Consider the following 27,219-nt stretch of genomic DNA (forward strand, 5'->3'; position numbering starts at 1 on the left):
ATTATTTTTGTTTTCTAAGACTGTGCTTCGTATGATATCATTACACTGGAAATGGTCTAGCATATTAATTTTTGCATCTTGCCAGTGAAATCGTGTGTCTATGCCAGTTAGTTTAAAGCACATCTCAAAAAACCATGAATTAGCACATTACCAGAACATTGCCAGGGGGGCAATACATGTTTGGAGGCTGCCTCACTTGTAATAGTACGTACACTCCTCTGGCAAAAATAGTCACAGGGCAGAGTGAGAAGACATGACCCTCTGTCAGTGTATAAAGTCATCATGGGCAGAAACTTACTGGGTTTATTCACCTTTATCTCATATTATGTAAGAAAATAGGTAAACTACAATGTTCTTATACACCCAAAACGATTTGATTGTTTTATCTACCAGTGAGAGAACAGAAAGGAACATTGGATGCTGTCTTATACAAGACAGTAATTAATCAAATAGGTCTCAGAAACTACCTATATGAAGAAAGTATGAAACATTTTCTTTCACAGGAAAATCACAAATTATAAAACGAATAAAAAAGCTGCTACCTTTTCACTTGTTCCTATCAAAGGATTGTTATCACAAACACCTGTTTGCTGCCTTTTAAATTAGCCTAGCAGGCGAGGGAAAGAGGAATGAAGATTTATGCAGAGTGCTAGCGTACTGCTGCTCCCTAAGGAGTGCCAGCTGAGGGAAGCAGCTGGGTTTGCCGGGAGCGGCTCTGGGTACCATCCGTCGGGGCAGCGAGCGTGACTCGGAGCCGGCTCCAGCTCAGGCACAAGCGGAGCGGAGCAGGGAGCCCTGGGCAGCGCTCTGGGACGGACAGGTGGGACCTGCAGCGGCGCCGCACAAGGACGAGGGCAGTGAGGTGGGGTGGGCTGCTGCAAGAGTGGCACGACCGCCTTCATTGCCCAGCAAGGCTCCGAGCTCCCCTCCTGGCCGCTGCGAGTGGCAAGGGCCAGGCCGGGGGAGGTCCTGGGGGCCGGGCCGGCGCTGCCCTCTCCTCCCGCCCCGGGCCGAGCCGCCTCTCCAGCGCCGGGGGCGGCGGCGGCGGCAGCGGGGCCGATGGTGGCGGCGCGGCAGCAGCAGCGGCGGCGGCGGCGGCGCTGGGGGGTGCTGGTGCTGCTGGCGGCGTACGTGGGATACCTGGGGCTGGGCGCCGTCGTGCTGCAGGCGCTGGAGCGGCCGGCCGAGGTGCAGGCGGCCCATAACCTCCTCCAGCAGCACTGGGAGCTGCTGGGCAACCACACCTGCCTGCAGGGGCCCGCCCTGCAGCGGCTCATCGAGGTGAGCCCGGGCGCGCCGGGGGCTCCGCGCCCGCTGGGGCTGCGGGGCAGCGCTGCCTTCCGCCCGCGGGGGGGAGCGGCAACAAACCGCGCCGCCAGCCCCAGAGTAACTTTAACAAAGAACCAACAAAAACCAGCAGACTTTTTCCTTGTGTAAGTGTACGCGCACACATCCCGAAGGAGCCGCCCGCGGCGTGGGAGGTTTCCGTGGGCAGCCGCCTCGGGCGCGTCGCTCCGTGCCCGGGCCCGCCGGGCTCCGCACCCCGCGCTGCGGCCGCCGGTGCTCCCCGCTGATGGAGAGATGCTCTCGGTCTCCGCTGCTCTCCCACCAGCCGCGGCGTTCGCGGGTTTGGAGCGCCGCCGGATGACCGAAGGCAGGCGGTGGCGGAGTGTCCCGTTACGTGACAATTACCTGCGGTTAATTACAGGTGGTTTAGGTTTGCTCTTGCACTTCAGAAACTGTGACGTCTTGCAAGCGGTAAATTCTAATGGGAAGGCTTTGTCGTGGTAAATTTAGTTGATGTGTATACTTCTGTCAGACTCTTTCCATCTTCTACTTGTTTAAAGGGAAAGTCCTTATGTCTCTTAAGTTATCCTTAAAAATGCTTCTGACGATATTTGTAGGATGGTTGCAAAATGTAAAGCAGCAACAAATGCAGTTTTACGAAAGTACAGATGGTTGAATTTTTATGATACAGATTCGAGCAAAGTGACATAAGTGGGTTCTCTCTTTGCTCGGCTTTTGCCTGAAAAAGAAAAACCTGCAATATTGAAGTGTCTTGAGTACTTACCCAAACCCTTTGATTTCAGTAGGTGCTGATAGTTGAGTATGTACTTCTTGCTTTGAGGCTTTACTCATCTGCCTCAGATAGGTGCTGCCATCACAAAGAAAACCTGGGGTTGTTTTGTTTTGGTGAGTTTTTGTTTGTAAAAGCAGTGAATGACGATGACTGAAACCATTGCAGCTGGTCACTGCAGTTCAGAGGCTCTAAAAGAGACTTGGAACTTGAATATATACTTTTTTCTTTTCTCTTCATCAGAGAGGAAAATACAAAAGCCACCAAATAGGATAATCATGGGTGTTTCAGCAAGGCTCTGGCAGACAAAATTATGCTGATTCCTTATGTCATACTCTGGTCCCTTGGCTTTCTGAGTGGCATATTCTTTGTTGGCAGACAGTAGTACAGTGATCATATGCTATAAATTTGGGCCTTTGTAAGCTACTGAAGTACCCACTTTTATTACTTATGGTGTGTGCTATGCTATCTGTGGAATTTAAACAGAGAGAAGTGAGAAATAGAGCAGAGAAGATCAGTCTGGCATTTCATAAAGCTGAATCTTAGTTAAGCTTCATTCAGCACTGGTCCATTGTGTAGTGAGCACCTGGTATGACACTTGCCCAGGGGTTGCAAGCCCTTGGTGAATGATGGTAATGAGGTGCTAGTAATGGAGAGAAGATAATCACAACTAAATAGGTAGAAATGTCATTCTGTCAGTTTGTTTTATTGCAGCATGACCTCTACATGTTCTTGATACCCCGAGAATAGGAAAACCCCTCCAATCCCTTTAGACCGGAGGTTGTGACAATATGCCGTGTGAATACTTAATTGTGACTGAGCAAGCCCTTGATGAGAAAGCTACAAATAAGCTTTGTTTCATTTTATGCAGTGTCCATGTGTGCCTTCATGCTCTGAGAAGCCATATTCTGAGTTTGAATGGCTTTGTGTGTTATTTTGAATAACTTTAATGCTAAGAAATTAATCCTCAAAAATCCACAGAACTGATGCTTGCCTATACTCTTTTCTAATTTCCTAGGCAGCAATCACTGGCATGCTGTAGGTATGCTCAAAACGAGATGTTTTTGTGTGCAGTAAATTGTTATTGCACATAGTTTATCAGGCAATGTCATCACTGGCTCTTTTCAGATAAGAAACTTATCTTCTAGATACACAGCTGATTATTTGCTAATTAAGAAAGACATAAAGCATGTTTGTGAAAACGTAAAGCAGAGTGTGAATTTTAATTGCCTTGACATTACTGGGAACTCCTCATTGTTTTCTTATAGCTCTCAGATTCCAGACAATGCTAAACTCTGTTTGTTTTAAGTGTATATGGGCCAATATGAAATAAAATCCTAGTTTGCTGAACAATGTACAAATGTAATTTTACAACCTGTTTATCACTTAGTTCCTAGTTACCAGCTGGGAAGGGAAATACGCTGTTCCAACCCTTGTCCAGATGGGGAAGCAACAGAGAGCTCCAGCTTTAAGGAGCTAGCAGGAAGGAGAGCATGGAGTGAGGATGGTTAGGAGGGAAGCAAAGCAAACAAACCATGCTGCAGTAGCTAGATGACTGAATTATCATTCAGTAATTTCTATGACTTGGGTCCTTTCCAAGGAAGAAGCAGCCTTCTTCTTGACAGAGGAGAGGACAGAAGGAGGTGAACATAGCAGACCAACAATAAAAACAACAGCAGAGGAGAATGTGTTAGGAAGCATGTGACATCTGTGGTAGTGGGCCTCTGCTTCTTGTAGCTGGATTTTGTTGAGGCTCTCTTGCCTGGAGGAATTGGCCAGCTCTTCCTCTGCAGGAGCAGTTCCACATTTCCTGGGTAGTTAAAAGTAGCCCATGTGAATGTTTTACATGGAAGCAGATAAACAATGCAGGGTCATGTGTTTATGCACACACAGAGGGCACAATGGAGGCACTGTGGCCACAAGTCTCTCTACAGTGCATCCAGTGATGTTTACTCAAAGAACACATAAGTTTGACCTTGTTGACCCGTGTAACCCCAGGCTATTGTTCTGCCATTGTATACAGTCTGACTGCACACGTGCTCAGCAGGAGCAAGACTGAGAGCAGGCCATCCCCATGAGCCACCAGGCGGCATGCAAAGAGGGCAATATCTGCCCTTTTGTTATCGTGATGGTGGTGATCTTTACATGCTGGAATTTCTGGGTGTGAAGTCACATCAAAGGAAGCCCTCAGTGGCAAGACTTGCAGAAGATGGCAGCAGATGCAATGATAGGACAGTTGCAGGTGATACACTTTCAGTACAATGAAGAAAAGTAGCTGGACTCAGCTGGGGAGAAAAATATCTATGTCTGGGCAAAAATTATATTGGTTCTAGATTCTGGAAGTGTCCAGAAAGTAGTGAGGCTGCACACAAAGGGGACACTTTGTATACGGGCATATTTCTTGGGGCTGAGACTCTTTCTGTCCTTTTGGGGTTGGGGACACCTAGACATGCTTTGATGTGAATCACTTCTAGTGCTTTACTGCATAGTGTGAATGTATATGTAGCTCTAGTCCAGCTGAGCTGCCTTCCAAAATCACTCCTTTTCCTGCATTATTTTCAATGTTTACAGGCACTCAGCTGCTGTACTTGCCAGTGTCTCTTTGATCAGATGATTGGCTGTAAGGCCAAGCTTGGAACAGCACTTTTTGTGTGTTACCTATTACCATGGCATCCCTTTCATGCTATCCTTCCTTTTTTTTTTTTTTTTTTGATAGAAACCTTTTGTGTTGTATACATATTTCCCTAGTACAGATGTTTCCTATACTTATTATGTTGTTCTGTTGGTTTTTTTTGTAGATATATAATGCTATTTAAACACAGTTTCTTTCATAAAATGAGAAAATGAAAGCTGAGCTAATTTTTTTTATTATACCTAGAAAGATGTAAGGTTTAGTGAAAAGGGCCCAATGCTAAAGGGCAGGTTATAAACTAAATGGCTACAGGTGGATCTAGATACTCTTATCTCCAGAGTCAACAGCTAGAGGTACGCAGAGAGTTTGAGTAGATGTTTACAAGAGCAATGAGATCCCACGTGACTGAAAGATCCTCATCAATACCTTGGCTTGTACTGACATTGAACCAGCAGAGAATTGTGACAGCTGTCAGGAAATAAAACCCTGCAAACACAGTTTACTAAAATAATCTTGCACTCAAATGATGCAACAGGAAGGGGTGAGCATCAGAGATCACCTGCCAGTGGTGAGGGCCTTTAAGGAACAGCCCTGACTCCTGGTATTGTGGAGCTGTAATATCTATATGGAACCCAATTTGGTCACATTAGCTTGTCACAGGGTTGATCCTCTGTAATTATTTTTCCCAACTTTGTGCTTATCAAAATGTACTACTGCTTTGCTTAAGCTACAGCCAATTCATTATTCTTCCAACCTGTTGGTTAAAAGAGCTGTGGGTACCTTACCAAGAACATGCATTCTGTGCTAATAATACCATCTTCTAGCATACAATTGACAGCAGTTGTTGAAGGTAAAATCATTATTCTGTAAGGCAGTAGGCTGGCACTATATTGTCAGACTTCTTGGAAGGTGGTAAGACATACTGATGACCTGTTTCTGGTTAGTTGGCTCAGCCCTAGGTCTTCTGGTAGTGTCCAGTACCTGTGTTGAAAAAGAGAAAGGCAAGGGGAAAAGCATGGCAGCCTATTACATCATACCTCTGCCTAGAGAGAGATGTTCTTTTGATATTTTCAAATTCCTAGTTACAGCTGGTCGGGCTTGGTGGGAAGTAACAGGGGAGTGTAGCCAGCTGCATTTGAGTGGTGAGAGTATCAATAATTTGCCCTACCAGAAGATTTGAGACCCACAACTAGCAGTGAATAGCTAAAGACTGGGGGTGCCTTCTAAAAAGAGAAATGGTAATTGTTGTCAGTTGTTTGAAGATGTGGGTTATTCTTATACACATTGTTCTTCATACTTTATCTTTTTTAATGCAGTTAAAAGAAAAACAACTAGGGAAAGAAATCTTCAGTTTTACAAGGATAATGCAATGCAACAGTTCTGTGTTCTGTAAATTATACAGGCAGCTTCTTTGAACTTCTTTCAACAGGCCCTGCCTATTTCTGTTGCAGCCCAGCTGTTGTCATTGGGGTTTGGGAAGTGACTGGAATTCAGCAACATTTTGTCTCATGAATCATGCCACAGGTTCTTCCTTGATACAAAAGCTTAATTTTCAGAAAAAGTACTAGTGGTTTACAGTAGCATTTGTTGCAGCATTACTGCACTAGGCTACATCTTTTGTTCCTCTCCTGTTGCTAAGTCTAGATGAAATCTAGAAACTGTAGTGCGCATCCAGCTGTGAAGTAAAAGTGGCTCTCAGGGTTCCTTTGGTATTGAGGAACTAGTGCCAATTACATTGGCAAACATTGCTGGGGAGATGGGGGAGCAGTTACTTGATCTGCTCTGAGGTTATTCAAGTGGCATAAAATTAAGGAAAAAAAACCCCAACACTATGAATTCAAAAGACAACCCAGCTGGGTTTTTTGTTTGTTTGTTTTTTGGTGGTGTTTTTTTGTGCCAGTTCTTTCAGGCAGAATTCATATAAGTTTCCTCTCCAGACAAAGACAAGGGATCAGAGCTCATGGCTGGGAGGAAAAGTGGGATTAATAATCTATTCATCAATTATTTGGAAATTAATTGACCTTTGTCTTTGCAATCTGAGACCAAGGTTAATGTTAACCATTTTCTTCTCATTTACATCTGGTATCCTGTGAGGCATAAATGAATGTTTATATGCCAACATTGCACAGAATTTCCAGTGCCCAAAGTTTGTGAGTTGTTTTCTCATTAATCTAAATGGTAGCTTGGTGCCTTTTGAACACCTTATTTTCCTCCTTTATATGTTGCAAAGGTGAGGAAATTGTCTGTAAGGAGGCAAGCCATTTTCAGGAGTTCATGTATGCCCTGGAAAAGTTGATTTCTGCACATGAATATATGAACTTCAACTAAACTTAAGAATAAAGTTTCTTATACCAGTCCATTTTTGCCTTCTTTGAGAACTGCTTTCAAATACACTTAGTAAATACTGCTTTTGCCTTTAAAGGTATCTTGGGATTACTCTCACCTCTGACCATAATGCCACAGTTCAGAAGCAGGGCACAACAGCAGTGACAGGAGCCACAGTTTATAAAAAGGTCATTTTTATGACTCTTTCCCTGATGTTTTCCTCCAAAAAAAAAAAAAAAGTCATGAATTCTTATGGATATATTTGGTAGGGTCATAAGCTTTTGGGGCTTTGCTTTTGTCATTTTCACTTAACTTGCTCATCTTGGGGAGGGCAGGCAGATTAGAATCAGTCTGTTTAATCATTTATATAAAGCTTATTTTTTGCTGTAAAGATTATGGGAGGAAAGAGAAGCATAGTGTTCTGAAGAAAGATTGTGAAGAACATAGTGCCTCAGTTTACATATACACATTCATTCATTCTTTACTGCTGACCTTAAATACCTTTTCTGAAAGCTGTATGCTGGTCATATGCTGTTGTGACTCAGTGCAGAGGTGAAAGACTGAATTTTGAGCTGGTGTCAATGAGGTCAGATTAACTAATGGTCCTTCCTTTTGCAGCACTTGGTGATCAGAAGCTGTGCTGCAGCCACAGGCAGGTGGTGGGGGGCCCACGTGTGATGATAACTGTGGAGGAGAGGAAGTGTAAGCTGAGAAAGCTGGGAGTTGCCCAGAGCTGATAACACAGCAAACATGGTAAATGAGGCTTATGGGTATGGCTGAAGGATAGAGTGGCTCTGCAGCAAATACAAAAGAACAAACCTACATTTTTGGGGGAGGAAGATACAATACTCAAATGTCAAGTGGAAATAAAAATGTAGTTGTTGGGGCTGGGTTTTGGTGGTTTGGTTTCTTGTTTTGGGGTTGGTTTCTTTTAGCTAGACAGTATGAACAGATCTTTTGAGTGTAATTCAAAGTGTATGGTTGAATTATTGCTGGGATGACTACTGGTTGAATTTTTGCTGGTAATAACTACTTTGGGTTTATTGCTGCAAAGCTGAGTAGAACTGGTAAAACTTCAGTATAGGTGAGTCTTGCATTATCAGTCATCTGTAGAAGTGCAGCCCCAGAGCTGTGAAGGGTTAAAATTCAGGCTGTAGGAGTGATTTAATTTTTTTAGTTTCTTTTTTTGACTCTGATAAGGAAACTGTGGTAATGTTGTGTTTGGGCATTGCTGCAGAAAGAACCAACAATTGATAGGAAAGGACAGGGAAGGAAAGGAGTATTGCCATCCTAAAATAAGAGTGATAAGGGAGTCAACAGAAATGCACAGCTTCCTCACAGGGTTACCCCTTAGCTTGAATTCAAGCAGGGAGTTCCTTGCAGAAATATGCACAAAGCAGGCTTTTGTACTGGGATGTAATCTAACATAGAGCTTGTATTTGCAAGCATGAGCTTATGCCATTCCTAACTGAAACTTCAGAGCTTATACTTGGGAAAGGTGGAGCTGGATGCTCAAGTTGACTCTTCTGAGGCATTTTTTTTTTCTAACAAATGTAACAGGATAGGCATCACTTGCATGGTCAAAAAGCAGAACAACCTACTTGAATGAGAAAATTAGCAGCCTGCAAATGAAGTTTCATTGACCTATGAAGGTTTAAGAATTTAAAAATCTCAGTTTATAGATCCTGTAGGAGTTACAATAATTCCCACAAAACTTTTATCTGTAGTTTAAAATTATGTAAGTATTGTCAGCTAAAGATGCAGTAGTCACTGCAAACTTTAAATTATTACCGCTTTAGAGAGGGGAAAGTAAGTGCAGAGAAGTGAAACAATGGTTTTATATTGTGCAGCTTGTCTGTCAGTAGAAACCAAAGAACCACTGCATTCTGGTTTTTCCTAGTATTTTACCCACCCACCTGTTTCCTTTCTGCTTTCTGAATTGCACATGACCTTTAAAGTTCCCAAAATATCAAGCCCAAGCTCTGCAACTTCAGTATTTTTTGTGTTGTTGTGGTATTGACTGAGGTCTTAGGTTAGACAAATAACTGCTTTTGAACACTGGATTTAAGATGCTGCTTCTACTAGTGCCTTTTAATGCATTAGGTTTTGAGGCAAGCACTGTACAAATCTCTTAGTCCTCTATCCTAATCAGTGTACAAATCAGCCTAATTAAGAGAAAAAGGAAAACCCCTAGGATTTCACCTCAAAGCAATCATAAAGTAAAACAAAGGGTTTGGGTCTCAAAAAGGCTGGCTAAGGAAACTAAGCACTTATGCTACATGTGTGATTCATTTTCTTTTCCCCTGATCCCACAGGCTAAAATATACCTCAAATTTACTTGAAAATCCATAGCAGAGACATATCAACACCTCTTCAATGGAAAAAGCAGGGAGAATTCAGCTGTTCTGCTAGAGTGTTTATCAGCTGGGTTTTTTCCTGCGTTCTCTCTAAAATTATAAACCATTTTTAATTTTTCTATGAAGAAGAGCTATAGCCTAAAGTCTAAAGAACAAGAGCAAAAGTCTAAAGGAATATAGAAAATTAGGGAGAATATTCACTGGTATCTCCCTGACTGCTCGGTCAGCCTTCAGGAGTTTGCAATCCAATGACTTCCTGTGCCAGAAGTCATTTCTGTGCATTAATAGCCATCAATGGATTTCTCTTTCATGAATCTGCCCCCATGGGCACATCTGCAGGAAGGCAAGCTCCATTAGTTCTACAATTCTCAGAAGAGTCAATCTTTAGTTTTCTGTCATCATTGTTGCTATGTCAAAGGTTGATTGTAGATAGTATAATAAAACATTTTTTACTTTAGGAAAACAAAGACTGTATCCTTATCTCCAGCCACTGTGAATCTTCCCTTTTAAGGGTGGTAATAGGTAGCTCTTTCTTCCTAACAGTAATGAGCTTGACATTTTTTCTGGGAGTGTTGTTTTATTTAAGTGGCTTTGATTTGTATGAATATTCAGTGCTCCCCATTGGGCTGGCTTCAACAGGTGGGTGGGCCTAGTGGTTAATGATGTTCTCTGGTTATTTGATAACAAGATGTAACAAATAAATGCTTAGAGACTTCTTGCTGAAAGGGCTTGGAGACCTCAGCGAGCACACTAAGTGCCTCACAAAGTACCAGGAGCAGAAAACAGCTGGCATGCTGCGCGCTCAGGGCTCGCTCTTTGCCAGTGAGTCACGGTTCCGTGGTACTTCCTTCCCACTGACAGCAGTGCAGGTCACTGTGCATTTAGGGCAGGTGCTGTGCCCTGTCTTCAGAGCCTCAAGACACATCCTGTGCTTCCTGGTAGTAGCATCACTGCCTGGGGAAGGTCTACAGTGACCCTGGGATTCTGAGTTGTTACGAGTCACTGCAAAGCTGCCATAAGTGCTCACAACTGCTCAGCCTCTTGCTTCTAATCCAAGCAAAACAGAAGTGCTGCAAAAATGTGAAATTAAACATTTAATGACTTGGTTACTGCTGCTTGCTTCTCACATGATGTCTTTTGCAGACTCTTTGTTTCCCTTTTCTGCATGAAGGTTTTTCCATTTCTTTGGGCCAGTTGTGCTGCAGCTCCTTGCAATCCTCTCTGGTTCTTAAGTGTTGTTGGCTTTAAAAACTTGATGTTGAGTGTAGTATTATCTAATGCTGAGCTTGTATCAGCAAGACATCAGGCAGGAGAATGGACAACATGCTGCATGTTTGAGTTTTTCAAGTATCCCTGATCCAGCTGATAATAAGTTATCCAAGAACTGGACTATTGCTGTTCCAGCAGGTATATATGTGTTCAAGACTAGCAACTACGGAGATCACAGTTTACAGAAGGAAATTTGGAATAAAATATCAAGCTTTTTATTTCAAATTTAACTACTGGTTTCTGGAGGGGGGGAAAAGTAGGTCATCTGTATAATTTTCCAGCGTCTCTCTTGCCATTTAACTTACTTTGGGAGTTATTTCATGTTCATGCACACTGATTCCTGTCTAGGCCATTTTCTGCAGAGTTTCTTACACTTCTTAAACCAAAGGTCAAATATTGTCGGCCTACACCCCATATAACCTGACAAACTTCTGTGCAGACACCAGACCTGGAAGAACAATGAGTGGGGGAATTACACACAATTGTTCAAAACAAATCCTTCTGAAGGCTTTTGAGGCAACCTTTCCTCTCTCTTTTGGTTTTTTTATTTTGTTTTTTTTTCCAGGGGTAATTGCATGGAAAAGGGAAGCACGGCTTGGTTCTTTTATGTCACTAATGCTATATACAAAATCTTTTTTTTTGAGTTGTCCCACTCAACATTACAGCAACAAATCACAGAAGGAAGCAAAATGCAATAAAACATTTGTGGTCCTTAGCCCTTCTCAGAGCACAGGCTCTCTGCTCTGTCTCATAATTTAGAATTTAATAGATTATAGTATGACTCTGAGGGGTTTAAGTTGCCTTCAGTTATGAGTAAATCAAGATATTGCTGAGAATGCATTGTCAAACAGTGTTTATTGCTTAGAAAAATGTGTTGATTTCTGAGCTGCTCCTTCATCTTAGTGTGAGAATTAGTAGCTATAGAGAAAAGAGAGGATGATCCTTTTAGTTAAGCTGCTGCTTGGGACCCTGGAAACAGTTTTTAATTCACAGCCTTGTATAATATTGTATAAATAATGTAAATTATGTAGAGCGTGTTACATCAGTAACATGGGGCAAAGCTTCCTCACTTTGCAGGTTTGATGTGCCAGTTTGTTTGGTGGATGTATAAACTACAATTCCTTTGCAAAACCGAAACCTGATCAAAATCTGAGTGTGATTCCTTTTATTATCAGTGGTGAAAGTTTTATCAGCAGTCTTTTTTGTTAGGATGGGGACAGTACTATTTAGTATGTGCATGTCTTTTTCAGAGATGATGAATTTTGTGTGTTCTTGGTTATACTTTGCATTTAAAGATAATTAACTGTGAAGTGTGAAATGTTTAGTGTTCATGCTGTGAATAATGTTGTTTTGGACACAACTATCATTGATTTTGTTGGCATGAGAAGGTATAGTCAGATGTGGGCACTGTTAAGACATCTCATATTTTATTTTGTCATAACTCTGCTCACTTCAGCTAGTGACTTCTAAGTCTTTCCCAGGAGGATTGAACAGAATTGGGCATAATGCTAATCTGATGTGTTCATTCCCATTTGTAGTCCCAATGTGGGGACATATTGGCCAACCTGAGTAGTCTCAGTCTCCTGTAACACACCAGATGCATTCCTCTCCAGTCCAGGGGGCTTCCCTGCAAGGGATCTGTGTCACTTACACATGCAAGTATATTTGTTCCTCTAGGACTTCTGCCATTGGAATATCCCATCTGGAAGCATTTCATTTTCCTAATGAATATGTCATAAGGCAGTCTTAATTATTGTCTGTCTAGGCCTTCTCTAGTTAGATCTTACCCTCCAATCTCTTCCACATTTATCTATATAATCGGTGCATATGCAACTTTATTGTATTGCTGTAGAGTCCCTTTTCGTAGAAGCAATATGCTGGCTTTGGCTTTTCTGACCTTGCAGCCCTTTGGTCTCTAAGGCACGAGAGATCCTCTACTAAAAGGGAAACAGCAGAATCAGAAGTGGTTGTAGTTTGGGATTTTACCAGCCAGAAGTGGAAATGCCAGTCACATGAACTTGCCTTAAAGGGGTTTGTGGGATCTCATGTTATTGTCTCTTTGCAGGGTATCATCCAAGCCTACAAGAGTGGCATAACCCTCCAGGGAAACACCACTAGCCTGGGCAGGTGGGACTACAGTGGGTCTTTCTTCTTCTCCATATCTGCAATAACAACCATAGGTAAGAGTTCCCTGCTTACAGGGCTGCCTCATAGGTGGGAAAAGAGTGGGAATGAGGGCCTGTACTCAGCTGCTGCTCCAGCACTGTGTGGGTCCCTGGAGCTTGCAGTAGGGAAGCACCCATGACCCCAGCCCTAGGAGTGCTTTGTCAGTGCCTTGTCAGTGATCTCTAATTGATCAGACACAGGCATAATTAGCTCAGGACATATTCCTGCTAAGTTACATGGCTTCTGGGGCCTGAACGTCATGATGCTGCACTGCCTGGACTTACAGAGTCTTGTCCCACTCTGAGAGGTCTGAGGTGAATTGTGCATTGAAATGGGCTTTTCCAATCACAAGGACAGGAATGATTTTGGAAAACTTTTTATGCTGGCTATTGCATCTCCAGAGACTGTATTTATGAATTATTCCTCCTTATTGCTGCCTGTATTAGATGAGAACCTGCTTGTTTAAGTGGAAGTTAAATAACTAGATAAACATCACAATTCAGTTGACTCAGGTTTCAGCAAATGGGTAATGCAAAGCCACGAAGAAATGGTGGAAATCAGTAGGGGGAGGGAAAGTGGAAAAAATAAAATGTACTGGGTACAGAGCTAGTTAAGGCAGATGCTGTTAATTACTGTCAGTTTGTGTCCCCTGTCCCCAAAACCATTAATAACTTGCCCTGATGTCTTTTTCTTATGGTGTGACCCAGTATTAAAAAAACATGGAGGGGAGAGTATGTGGAGAGATGGTTGTTGAGTATCAAAAATCCCTCATGGTTTTCTTGATTTGTCAACTGTCTTGGATTTTAAGAACATTTTTAAATCAAGATTTTTCTTTTTGTACCCAAATGGAACCTTCTTTGGATTTCTGATTGTTTTTGAAGATACATTGGCTCCAGAACACTGAGCCCCCAGGCATGAGCTCAAAGAGAGGGTTTGTGGGTTTTCTGTGGGGGTGGAGGCGAGTGGGTGATGGTGTGTCATCTTCCTGTGACTCAGTACATCTTTCTGCCCTGCTCCTTTGCACATGCATTGTTCTGGTTGGGAACACACTTTCAGTGTGCTGCACTGCCAGGCAAGGGTTGCACCAGATGATGGCAGTGGAGGCTCATCAGACAGGGTTGCTCAGGCTGTGGGTTTCCAGCAGAGCCTGGTCAGTTCCTTCCCGCCTTTGGTACAAAGCAGCATCTGCTCAGAGCTACTTTGCGTGCCTCAGTAGTGAATCCTGGTGAGTTCCTAAGCCATCAGAGTGACTGTTTCACCATGGCAAATTTAAGTTAATGATATTCAGGAAGAATCAAATTTATCATGTTAAAATATAAGGGGATGTTGGCAGAGACCTAGACTAAGCATTTCTGCTCTTCTGTACTAAGAGTAGCTGCTAAACTACTCTTCCTACCCCAACCCCCTGCCCCCACTCCCCTCTTTTTGTAACTCCTTGCCCTGATGGCTGTAGGGGAGGAGGACAGGACAGGGCATGACACAACTGAGTTGGTAACAGAGGCAATTGAAAATTGTAAAGAACCAAATCTTGCAGCTCTTTATCTCATGATTTTAAAGCTGGTGTTATGACTCTAGAGACTTGTTAATGATTTTCAATTGCAGATTTGAGAATGCCATACGAGCCACTTCTATGCAGGAAACTTCAGAGGACTGGACCCTTCACTCTGCTTTTTCAAGTGAAATTGTTAGTGGCATGCAGATTAGTGTCATAACACTGTTGATATGTTGTAGAAGAGAAAACTACAAATGGTTTCACAGAGCCTTACTCTGAGTCTGTTATCATAATCTCTCTTTATGCAAATTCTTGAGGTAGTTGGGGGGTTCAGCCTCGATGAGGATACCACAGTGTGACTGGGAAGGATAATTGATTATGTCAAGGAAAGAGACAAACTTCTTTTCAAAGAACTCAATGAAGTTCAAAGGGGTGAGTCACAATAGGAAACTTCATGTGTAAGGTGTGGCAATGAGATAAATGACAATTGAGAAGGCTTCTGGAGATTTTGTAGAGGTTTTAGTGTTCTTACATGGCAAGGAAGGCTTTATCTCAGGCTGTGATATGGAGCCAATGAAAGCAGGTCCATCTGCACAAGATTAGCTTATAGGACTTAAAACCCAAGGCATTCTGGCAAATGAATTCAGGAAGGGTAGAGTTAAGACGATAACGCAGAAGAAAGAGTCTCAGGAATTTAGGAGTACTATATAAAGATTTGAAGAATATGGATGACCTCTCTTCCATGTGTTCTAGCTGCTGCAAGTCCTTTGGCCTGTTTGTCTCTTCCACATTTTTTCTTTGTAATTAATGCTATCTATGCCTTGGTGGCTTCTTATGCAGAATAACAACTTTGTGACTCTTGTCCTGTTCTCAAACAGCACTGCCAAAAACACTATCACTTTTACCTTAATCGCATTCCTTTGAGATGCTCTTTCTGTTCTGCCAGCTTCTGTGTTCTACTTTAGGTGCTTTAACCCCCCCTCAGAAGGCTAGGTCCATTTCTCAAGTCCTTACCCCAGAGCACTTTCTCACTGGGATACAGGAGGGGATGTTAACTTCTTTCCCCATTAACACCAGCTGAGGGGTACTAGTTTCTTTCCCCATTTACAAGGTTTAAATCCCCGTGTCTCCTGTTGCAGCATCTTCTGCACTGTATCCTTCTTCCAGTTAAATGAGAGCCTCATCTAATTTCACTACTAGTGATTAGAAGCAGCATGTGAACTTCACTTAAAAACAAAGCACGTTCTGACCTGCAGGCTGGACATAGTTGGTGCCTCAATTGTACATGTTTAAAGAACAGATATGGATGAACTAAGATCTCTTGTTTAAAGAAGTCCCCCAAATCATGAGATTGGCCATGGGGCAATCTCATTATTTGAATGGAACTGCATTTATAACTTTGGGATGGGCAGCCCTGGCCACCTGCTGATTCTTTCACCCCCCTTCTCTGCTTTCCTCGTTGCTGTCCTTGACATATCATATCATGCCAGATTTTGTTATCTCATTTTCTGCAGATTTTTTCCATAAGAACCCTTTCTCCAATGCCTTGAGGGGTCATCCTCAGAGTTCCTGTAGAGCTGTAGTAGTAAACATGATTAAAGAAAGAAAAGCTAACTTGCTGCTGGGTTTATCTCTCGGTCTTCTTTATCCCTTGCCGACACAAGTCTCTCCTTTCTGTGTTTACTCTCCTCCTACTTAGTTTGGACTAACAGGGCAGAGGTCAAAGCAAGTTCAGAGTGGGGCACAAGATCAAAGTTCCTGAAGTCAAACGACCACAGGGTGGTGTAATTTCAAAGAAGGTGTTAGGGAAAGGCTCTTTCTGTAGTCAGTGATGAGGCTGAGCCTAAGAGTAGAAGGAGTATTGTCCTCTCTAGCCTGAATGTCCCACTTAATATAGGGTGGATGGATGCCATTGCCTAGTGCTGTATTGCCATTTTCTGATAGCACAACCACCAGAATTCAGTTGTGTGAATTTCAAGGGCCCTTTTTTACATATAAAATGGGGCAAGTAAGCCATCTCACCATGAAGAAAAGAAGGGAAATTCCTGTTCTTTCCTTCTCTGGTTAGCACAGCACATAGCTCCTAAAAGCAGTATCCCAGAGGACTGGGAGATAACAACAGAGGCACGGATCAGGCTATTCAGTGAGTGATGGTATTAACCACCATTTTATGGACATTTAGTAGTTGCCCCAGAGGATTCCAGTGCAGGGAACAAAATAATAGCAAGCTCAGGGCTGTGAAATTCTGGTAGAGTAAAGCTTTGGGCGGCAAGAGTTTTGTGAAGACTCTGACCCTCTGCAGTGCTGCCCAGTGTCTGGTAGAGCTACTGAAAAATGGTCAGGTTCCTGCCCATTGCTGGCTGGCAGTCTGTTGGGGAATTCAGTTAAACTAACTTCATGTCTCAAAGTGGGTACTTGGGACGACTTTCATATTTGAATCCTCTGTGAACCTCAGGATCCTCTTGTGTAGGGGAGTTCTCAGCTGAAAAGCTGCCACTGTTGATGTGTTGATCTTTTCCCTGCCCTGTGGCAGCTGGCAGAGCTTCTCTATAGGCTTGGCTAAGCACGATGTGGCACAGTGGTCTATGGGAGGTCACTGGTGGGTCTGGGGACAGCCACTCACAGCAGCATCCTCTGAGCTATCTCCTGAGCACTGGAAATGGGATCTGCTTTCCTGACTGCATGCCTCTCACCCAGCTGAGCCTAAGCCCACTGTACAGCTTTCAGTGTATGCACAGCATGAGTCAAAGACTGCAGTACTCATCTGAAGCATTTTTTCACTCACTGGAGGAGTGTGCAACCAAATTTTGTTCTCATCTGGAACTTCATAGGGCTAAAACTGTTAATAACTTCCCTGATTCAACCTGCCACGGTCCCAGTGAGCTTCCCCATATAAGACACAGTTCCTGAGATTCTGCCACCACTAGCTTTAAAATCAAATTCTTAACATTTTTTGTTTGTTCTAACCATACAACTGAGAAGCCAATGCCAGCAGTGTGGCTGCTTGGGGATTGTGTCCTGTTTCTGTCCCACATGTACAGGCTCCATGGCTGTAGCATCCTCCCTGGATGGATGAATTGGGAATACCTGACTTCCCATGCCAGCTGTCCTCAGCTGTGTGCAGCTGATAAGTGTTCTTGAACTTAGTGCAGACTTGGTGGATACAATGTGAAATCTCACAAGAAGGTTGAGAAGCCAGCATGTTAATATGTTTTTTATAGTTATGGAGCCATTCAAGGCAGGAGGCAGGATAGGAACCCTGACTTGTCAGTCTTCAGGTGAATATAGGTGGTACCAAATGACCTCTGAAAATCCTAATGCTTGTAAGATCATAAGATAATTCAGGCTTCCTGGTACCTGAGGAGATCTCCAGTGCAACTGTCTGCTAAAGCAGCCAGCTATGAGGTCAGAGCAGGCTAGTGAGTGCTTTGTCAGGGTCCCCTTCTAGCTAAGCTGGGGCCATGCTCACATTTTGAGGAACCAGACAAACATTACCGTAAGGCTGTGTGAGTGGTCATTTGGTGTGTTTGTGGTTTTTCCACTTTGAATTACACAAAGATGTCTTTTCCATCTAAAGTGAATTTGCTTTTTTTTTCTTCAATTAAACATTTGAATTTTTCATGGAAAAAAACCTTTCATTTCTGCTGGATTAAAACATCCAGATCACTTGTAAAGACCACAAGGGAAAGAAATTTTCGATTTCCTGAAAAGTGTTAGAGGAGGAGCTAGTGGTGGGAGGAACTGGATGGTTTAAGGATTTGATTTCCTCCGGTGCCTGGGAAAATAGGAATATGGCTCACTGAATATCACCCCAACTGCCAAGCAGAAAAGTTTACTGAGTATTTAAATATGTAATGAAAAATAAAATAATTCTGGCATTGATATCCCTCAGTGAACTGCACAGTGGATACCTGGCCCCCAGGTTAGATGAATTCCTGGTTATTCAAAGCAAAATTTTGTCAACAAGAGCAATCTGTAAATTTGGGATTAGACCCATATCTGTAGGAAGTGATGGCTTGTATAGTTTCAGGTAGGAGAAAAGATTTAATAAAACAAGAAATGTTGCTTCTCTAACCATAGCTTTATCAGTGGTTTTAGCACTCAAACACATTTTTTGGGGAGATTTGGTTTAATGCTAACCCTGGATATTTCTGCAGATAAAATTTTTTTTCAGATGTTTTTCAGCCTATGATAGACATGTATTGTTCTAACCAGTTTTTGATGAAAATGCTCTTGAATCTGGACAGTGAGAACAAATCTTTCATTGTGGGTAGCAGGAAGTTGCAGCTGCCTCAGTTAACTGAGGGCACTGCAAGTACTGTCTTGTGAATGAAAAGATCTTTTACTAATAAGTCTTATCTTCTTAAGAAGTCTACAGAGATTCTGAATCCCTTATGGGCAGGAATGTAATGGGAAAGCAGGGGGAAAAATCCTGAATTACTTAATACATGTAACAGAAGCACATGAGTTAAAGCACATGGTTATGAGCATTTAGACATAAAACCATTCTTGTTTCCTCCAAAGAAGCTTAACTTTACACCTTATTTCAAAACAAGAGGAGCTATACATGCACTTAATACAGCTGCTTCAGTGGAAACACACATTTTGTCTTTGCAGATTTTAGTGATCATTTCTCAGTGTCTCTTTGCTCAGACATGCACCTGTGACATCCCAGCAGCAGGCTCATGAGGGATGTGACAACTGGCAGTGCAGTCCTAATTTCTGAATCTGGTTCAGATCTTCTAATATCTAGCTCACAATGATTTAAGACACCAGTTAATACTGAAGAGAGGAAGCCCCATTTTCCCACTCCTGCTTAAGTTTTATAACAGTTAAGGTTTATATACAATTAGGTTGGCATTTCTTTGTCTAGTGCAAGAACAAGTGGATGTAACCAGACAGGAGTAAATTTCTGGCCATTTTGCATGATCCAAAGTCTCCTGTGCTATTTGATTATACTTCATATCCTATATAAAAGCTGGTGGGACATGGTTTTTTTGGCATGTGTACAGCAACTGTGTACCAAGTCTTCAGAAAATTGTCTCAAGCTCCTGAATCCAAGGGAGGGGGAAGCCAGAGAAATCAAATGTAAAGCATGTTTGGTGTTTGGAGGGCTGAGTTTACTGTGCACATTACACCTTCCTACATCATTCAATTTGCCATTCTAAATTAATTGTAACATACAAGTTAAATTTAGGTGCCATCCAGCACTATGTGGCATCCCCACAATTCTGAATGCTGCTGTGCTTCACACAGCGACCAGAGAACATGGGCCTTTCTTCTTTTATGTTTTTCTGCATAAAACTTAGAAATCTGTGGTTATAAGAACTGCTCAAGACATTACACAGTCTTTCAAAACTTGATGTAGAAGGAAAAGAAAGGGGAAGGGCTGGGGGGAAACCACCTTGGGAATAACTGACTGTAAATGATTGAGACTCATCTTCAGCCTCCAGCCCTACAGTAAATGCCCCCCAGCACTTTCTCCAGGGCCAGGTCAGGCCACAAAACACCCTAATCCCGTAAGAGAAAAATTGGAACTAATCCACAGAAATGTCACAGCCAGTATGAAATGCATCACAGCAGACACATCTTTCTATAATTCACTTAGAAGGGGTCATCTACCAGATGTTCTTGCCTACATATCTCATTTACCACACTTGTTAGTCTAGAAATGGTGAAAGATGGCAGAAATTAGCAATCATTGAGGAAAAGTGCATTAGCATTGCTAAGAAGGAGTAGCACTGGCATGAAGTCTTAATTTAGCCACTTTTTTTGGACTGTACTCCAAAACATCTAGTTACATAAGAGCACCCCATTCTTTCTGGGGGATGCTCTCCCCCTTCCCAGAGACAGGCTCTTGGGGCTCCACTGGAGGTGGATTGTGTGCCTAAAATTATTGAAGGGGATGTCCTCTGTGTAATCAAATTTGGGATTTGTGGGGATACGTACTTAGGAATAGTTTGCCCCCAGACCATTTTCTGGGTGTAGTTTGCTGACACTCATGCACAACTAACTGCAGAGTTGGCCATGGTGAGAGATTTTTGTTAGCAAAAACTTGGCCTGTGTAGATATCCCCAGCTCATAGCTGCACACATTTCTACATTGTTGGTCAGTGGCTTATTGCATCTGGCATGTGACAGGGGTTAGTGAAGAAATGGGACTCTGGAGTTAACCACAGATGTTTGCGCTCTCACTTATCTGGGATACAGAGCCCAGCCCTGGGGCCTCTCCCTGCTGGGCACTGCTCACTTGCCCTGAGGCTACAGCACCCAGAGGCAGGGTAGCAAGGCAGCAGTGGAGGGAGCACCTCTGTGCTTGCTGTGCCCATGGCTGGGCAGTGCTGGGAGGGGATAGCGTTATTTGTGGTGAAAAGATAATCTCCTCTGTGGACATACAACAATCTCTAATGAGCAGAGGTGATTTTGGAATGTAGTCAAGGCTATAGGTCTCTGACTGGCTAACGCAGTGTTGAAATGCTTGTGGTTTGCTAGTTCTCTGTCTTTGAAAGCATCCTGTGAAATATACCCTAGTTAAATCTGACTTTCTTGTGGCAGAAGACACTGGAAATTACAAGTGCAAGTCTGCAAATTCATGGGACATTTTAAAAAGAACATATGTGGAATGAAGACAAGTGATTTTGAAGCCAGAACAATCTGGGGATACAAGCAAGGCTGTGATTGCAAGGCAGGATCTTTTATTAGATCACTTCCTATGACTAGAAGAAAGAGGAAAAATTTAAAACTCCTTTTTCTGTAGGTCAAAAATTGAAGTATTTTACATAGGTTAAATGTAATTTCTCTGGATATATTGACTCTAGACAACAATTTTGACAATTTAAGATGTATTTGGTACTTGCAGTGCAAAAGAATACAAGCCAAGAGGCAGTGTTAAGTTCACTAGTCCTGTGGGACAAAGGTAGAAAAGGGTGGTTGTTATAATTAAAACACTATTGTTGTGATTCAGAGACCATCTGACAGCGATGCAGGATCATGTACCAGTAAAGTCCATGCCAACAATGCTTACAGAAATTGAACTAAACGGAAGGTTTGCATTTACGTCAGATCCCAGCCAGGGCAGTGGGCAGGGGAGAGGAAATTGACTGGTAAATGGAAAAGGAACTAAGCAAAATTGGCAGCAAAAGAAATGTTATTTTCTAGCCCACGAGAGGATATGACAAACAATGGATGTAACTTACAGTTATTTATAAAAAAGGTCCTTTTGGAGCAGTGACCTTCTCACCTAACTTCTGTGGGTGATGGAGGTTCACCCCTCCAGGGGGAAGGGGTGTAAGCAGAGACTATTTTAGATTTAAGGCTTCATTAAAGCATTTCATCAAATCCCTTGTCTAGGCTATGGGAACCTGAGCCCCAGCACTGCAGTTGGTCGAATCTTCAGCATCGTGTTTGCACTTTTTGGGATCCCCTTGAACCTTGTACTCCTGAATGAAATTGGGCACCTGATGCTGCTTGGGGTTCAGCGTTGTGCCTCTCGCCTAGAGGAGGTGTTTCACTGGCAGGTAAGCAGTATGGGCCAGCATACCTCAAACTAAAAAAAGACATTGTCTGGTATTTGAGATCCTATGACTAACAAGGAGACCCTGGCTGACTATTTGACCAAAAAGGCAATAATACCCAGGAATAACTGGAAGCAAATAAATTTAGTCTATGACAGCCCTATGAGGTGTCAGATAAGGTTGTTTATTAATTGAGGGAAATTCTGTGATGAATGACTTCCCCTACAGCAACAGAAGTGATAAAGCATGTGAGCAATGCATAGTCCTAGACTATCTAGTCTGTTTATCATCAGTTTTAGTTAGAATTGCATAAGTTACATGGGAGCATTTGTGGAACAGGCAGGCTTTAAACTGGCATGAATTTAGGACTTATGAAGGTGATGCCCAATTTGTGTTGGCTTAGTGTCAATGTTTAACCTCAGCTGACATCTAAGCACCATGCAGTTACTCACCCCTTGCCAGGGGGATGGGGAAGAGAATCCAGAAGAGTAAAAAATTCATGGGTTGAGGTAAAGACAGTTTAATAAGTAAAGCAAAAGTTGTGCACACAAGCAAAACAAAAAAAGGAATTTGTTCACCACTTTCCATCAGCAGGCAGGTGTTCAGCCATTCCCAGGAAAGCAGGACTCCATTGTGCATAACACTTACTTGGGAAGACAAACTCCATCACTCTGAACAGTCCCTGCTTCCTTCTTCCCCCAGCTCTATATGCTGAACATGGTGCTCTATGGTGTGGAATATCCCTTTGGTCACTTGGGCTCAGCTGTCCTGGCTGTGTCCCCTCCCAAATTCCCGTGTACCCCCAGTCCACTCAGTGGAGAGGAGGGATGAGAAGCAGAGAAAGCCTTCACACTGTGCAGGCACTACTCAGCAACAATAAGAACATTCTGTATTACCAACACTGTTTTCAACAAAAAGTTAAAGCACAACCTCCTACTAACTACTGTGAAGAAAATAACCATCCCAGCTGAAGCCAGCACACATGTAGGACAGAGACACCATTTGTTATAGTGGAATCCAATGAATGTTTGGATGTTTTTGTGGAGTCCATCATCATATCATCATCATCTCTAACTGGAAAACAAGCTGGACTTTCCTTGCTTCCCTTCTTGTGATAATCTTTTTTTTTTTTCCTTCCTCTTTTACCAGAATAAAGCTTCCTTCCTGATGAAGACCTGTGCACTGGTAACTGGCTTGTTATTGTTCCTCTTGCTACCTCCCTTGTTATTCTCTGACAAAGAAGGCTGGTCTTATGAAGAAGGCTTCTACTATTCCTTCATTACCCTCAGCACTATAGGGTTTGGAGACTATGTGATTGGTGAGTAGTTCACATTTCATTGCTGTCACCTACTGAGCAGCAAATCCATGGCACGCAAAGCTCCCCACGTGGCAGTTTGGCACCTGTAGCAATCCCCAGACCTGATGATCAGTATGTTGTGGTGTGCATTTGGCAGGTGGGAAAAGACATAATTTCTGCCATAGCAATGCCACCTGAGGAAGAACAAAGGCATTGTTTCCCAGTCAGCAAGTGGCACTGAAGTGGCCTGTCCCTTGAATGTCTGCACCACCAGGCAAGAATGCCATGGTTCAATCACAGTGGTTGCTGAGGGCACACTTATCACACTCCAGTGCCACTCTGCCTCTTCATTAACAGACAGGGACTGTTTCTTCTGTCAAAACCCTAGGTGATTACTTTCTAAAAGGCAACTTAAATCACTTAGGTATAGGCTGTCAGGCACTAGGCACTACTTAGCTTTGGATGCCAAAACCCTTTGCCAGAGGAAATGGGATTGGATCCACACCCACTGCATTTGCTGAAACACAGGACACGCCTCTTTGATAAAGACTTTCTCATTAAAAACAAATTGATTATAGAAACACATGCACTCTTGAATTCCTGAGAGTCAGATTTGCTATTCCTATTACAGATTTGCTATTTTCTTTTCTTCATAGCACTCCCTTGATGCTTAGACAACTTAGTGGCATTACCTTAGGACTTGTCTGTAATGCATCAAAGTTATGATTAGAGCTTGTCTAGGCACATGTAAATAAGTTAGGAATAAAGTTAGTTGGGTAAGGGTAGCCAGATGGAGCTTGACAAAAGCTGGGTCAGCTCAGCATTTTCCTATACTGATTTTACATGCTGAACTCTGCTACAATAGCTTTACTTCTCTCAGTTTCTGGTAATGCATTTGGTATTCCTTCCTCTTCCAGGTGTGCCTTCACCTGTGTAGTACCTTTGTAACTGGAATACTGCCATAGAGGCACTAGGTTTGGTATGAGAATAATTGAATGTCAGTTGTGGTGTAGAGAGGCTAAACAATTCTGCCTTACAATTCTGTATGAGTGGTTTATGCCTCAAAAATGAGGTTCAAGTGACCTTCACACTTTCCTTACTAGTGTGACACAGAGCTGGGAGGAATAATCTGTGGGGAATCATCTCTGCAGAAAAGGATCTGGCAGTCCTGATGGGCACCAAGCTGTCCATGATCCTGCAGAGAGTGCCTCTGTGGCCATGAAGGCTGGTGATAATTTCAAATTGTCTTCCAAGGTTTGGTTGTTCTTAGAGGCTTTGGGACTGCTCAGGCCTCTTTTCTCCTGCTCTCAGAGACTCTTGCTTATATCTGGTTTAACAAGATACATATAGTGGTTCATAACACCTGCTTACCTCTCTGCCTGCAGGGGCCTCTGTTACATGCTAATAGAATATTGTAGTGCTGAGTGATAAGCAGAGAAACTAAACTATGCTTGAATGCAAATAATTTCACTTTGACATGGATGTAATTTGGGATTTAGGTTTTTTTTCTTGAGAGTGTTATTTGAATTCCTAAGGAGTACTTAGGCTGTTGCTGACACATGATGAAACATACTTACAGCATCAGTTCACATGCTAAGTGGATGGCATACTTTTGTTTTGCGTAGAAATCACTAATATCCAATGATATTTCAACTGTCTTTGCTTTACATGTAATGTCTCCTTTGAGGCACTCTTGATCCAATGTAGAAATGTTTTGGGTGGTTCTGTTGTAGGGATGAACCCAGATCGCACCTATCCAAGCTGGTACAAGAATGTAATCTCTCTATGGATCCTCTTTGGGATGGCCTGGCTAGCCCTGGTTATCAAATTCTGCATCAACATTCTAGAGAGCTCCAGTTACTTCTGTCAATGCAACAAGAAGAACACGGAGACGGCTGAAGATTTAACGGATGGTAACAAAAATGATATGACTGGACTTCAGAATGTGGAGATCTGCTGTGACAAAGACACAAAAATGAAAGCACCAGTTGAGTCTCACTCTTACACAGCTCCTACAGAAGCCCTGTAGGGAAGAAAAATGTTGTCTGTGTTCTGCAGGTTTTAGTGCACCCGAGATGAGCCATTTAGAAATGTGTATGTGGAGCTGCTCTGACCTTGGAATGGGGTGAAGGTTTGCTTATTGAGCTTGAAATGCTTTTATTTTGAATTGAGCAATGACAGAATATTTTAGTTCCAGCACCACCAAGTACTACCAACAGGACTCTTAGCCAAAAGTAGATTTATGGAAATATTACCTGCCCTCCCAACTCAGTCTATGAGGTTATCTTTGACATCCCTGAGCAACACTAGCTGTTGTGCATTTCTTTGCATGATTCTTGCAGTCTCTAGTTATACCTATATAAAAGCAAGTGCCGTTTAATGCAGGAAACAAACAGCATATTGCCAAAAGAAATGAAAAGCACTGTTTAAAGCTATCTAGCAGTCATGGCAGATGTGCACCATCACCTATGTACTTATGCTTAAGAAAGGTAACAAGGTTTTGCTCTCTGATCGTTCAAATGGGGATGGCAATGAGGAAGAGCTCGTAGAGGTGCCTGATAAAAACAGATCATTCAATTTTTTAAAAAGTAATTTCTACGTCAGAAGTCTGTATACAGAAAGAGACTGGGAATGCTATTCCTTACTTCAGAACTTATGTGAATCCATTCTTGGAAGTATTTTGCAGACCAAATGTCATCAGCTCAATGCGACAGTTCATTTAGATAAATTTGTATTTTGTCACATCTTGGAAGTCAGAAAAGGAGGACTAGAAGCAATTTTAAAAGTCAGTGGTTCCAACATTTTCCTATCACCAATATTAACAAGGGCTACTGCAGTCTAGAAACAGACTGAATTTTCTTCAACTATGATCAAGAGATGCTATTGTCATGAACTTCTCATGTCGTTAATGATTAGTGTACTGTACCTGTTCTATCTAACATCTTATATATAATAACAACTCTTTGATCTGTGGAATGACATGCTTGTTTGGCTTTTGTGTCAGTCATGAAACAGAACTTGGTTGCATCTTTTTAGTTCCATTAAATTCTCAAAAATCTTTTTAAATAGTATGCCATTTATAAGGGCACAACAGAGTCTAACTCCTGGTGCTGTTTGTATTCCGTTATCTGTTCTTCTCATTTTGTTACTCCTGTTGTGCTATTTGCATCCTAAGCATTAACTTTGAAAACTTCACCATGGCAGCAAACCAGAATGAAGCATTTGATTGAGCCTTCAACTTTTGCAATGAACTAAGGTCCCATGGGGTTGTAAGAGAAAAGACGGAAGACAGAGTCTGCTGGAGTACGGGACTGAGGAATTAGAAATATTCATTGCTATATTCACATAAATGGAGTGAGTGAAAAGTGTACAGTCTTCAGGAACACGAGTTCTGAAACATATTGTGAAAAAAGTATTTCCAGAAGAGGCCAGTCTTGAGTATTGATATCTGGTGGAACTGATTACAGGAAAAAATGCAGCAAAAGGATCAGCTGAATGAAATTCAGTCTGCTGACCTTTTTCTAATTGCACAGTAGTAAATGTTCTCTCAAATACTGTTTGAAGGGGCAGCAGATATCAGGAAGAGGGAGACAGTGGACCTCTTGGATCATACTGATGCAAAATAAATACATTTCAAATTTTTGAACATTGTGTAATTTTTTTAATAGCCTTTAGCATAAACTTTTCTGTTCCATGTTTCATCTTTCTTGTTTTCACTGATGGATACACAATGTAGGTTTTGTTGGCCTACCTGAAGAAGAAAGTGTATTTCTTGAAACATGAGTAAATTACAATTGACTTCACAAAATGGGATACCCTTTAATGCATATCCTTTGCACCCTTTTTCACAGGCAAAGCTTAGTAAGTGTAGGCATATTGTAAAATTGGGATGCCCAGGAGGTAGTAGTTTCTGCTGTCAAAGCACAGGAATGACTGTGTTAATCTGTTTCAGCTTTTACTTGAAATGTCACAGACTCTGGGAATTTCTACTAACTCTGCTATTTGATGAGAAGGCTTGTAGAAGATTTGAGAAGAGTTTCTTCTTTTGGATTTGAATGTCTATTATAATAATCTCATTTAATTAATGTTCT

The 27,219-nt window shown here is 42.3% G+C and overlaps 1 protein-coding gene across 1 annotated transcript; it reads left to right on the plus strand.

Moving 5' to 3' along the window:
• Positions 1 to 1,059: 1,059 nt before the first annotated feature.
• Positions 1,060 to 26,746, plus strand: LOC128939129 (potassium channel subfamily K member 17-like). Its single transcript, XM_054279910.1, has 5 exons — positions 1,060 to 1,281; positions 12,726 to 12,840; positions 21,668 to 21,834; positions 22,981 to 23,149; positions 24,862 to 26,746. Exons 1-5 carry the CDS (start codon positions 1,060 to 1,062, stop codon positions 25,155 to 25,157), a joined length of 969 nt encoding a protein of 322 aa, XP_054135885.1. The 3' UTR covers positions 25,158 to 26,746.
• The last annotated feature ends 473 nt before the right edge of the window (positions 26,747 to 27,219 follow it).

Source organism: Melozone crissalis, unplaced genomic scaffold (assembly GCF_028551555.1).
Source record: "Melozone crissalis strain CALT ecotype California unplaced genomic scaffold, PUWL_Pcris_2 ptg000027l_1, whole genome shotgun sequence".
Classification (NCBI taxonomy): Eukaryota; Metazoa; Chordata; class Aves; order Passeriformes; family Passerellidae; genus Melozone; species Melozone crissalis.

Excerpts from the sequence above, each read along its gene's own strand:
- LOC128939129 (XM_054279910.1), top strand. The coding sequence starts at position 1,060 with ATGGTGGCGGCGCGGCAGCAGCAGCGGCGGCGGCGGCGGCGCTGGGGG. Across the intron at positions 12,841-21,667 it reads ATCTGCAATAACAACCATAG|GCTATGGGAACCTGAGCCCC; the intron begins GTAAGAGTTCCC and ends TCCCTTGTCTAG. Across the intron at positions 23,150-24,861 it reads GTTTGGAGACTATGTGATTG|GGATGAACCCAGATCGCACC; the intron begins GTGAGTAGTTCA and ends GTTCTGTTGTAG.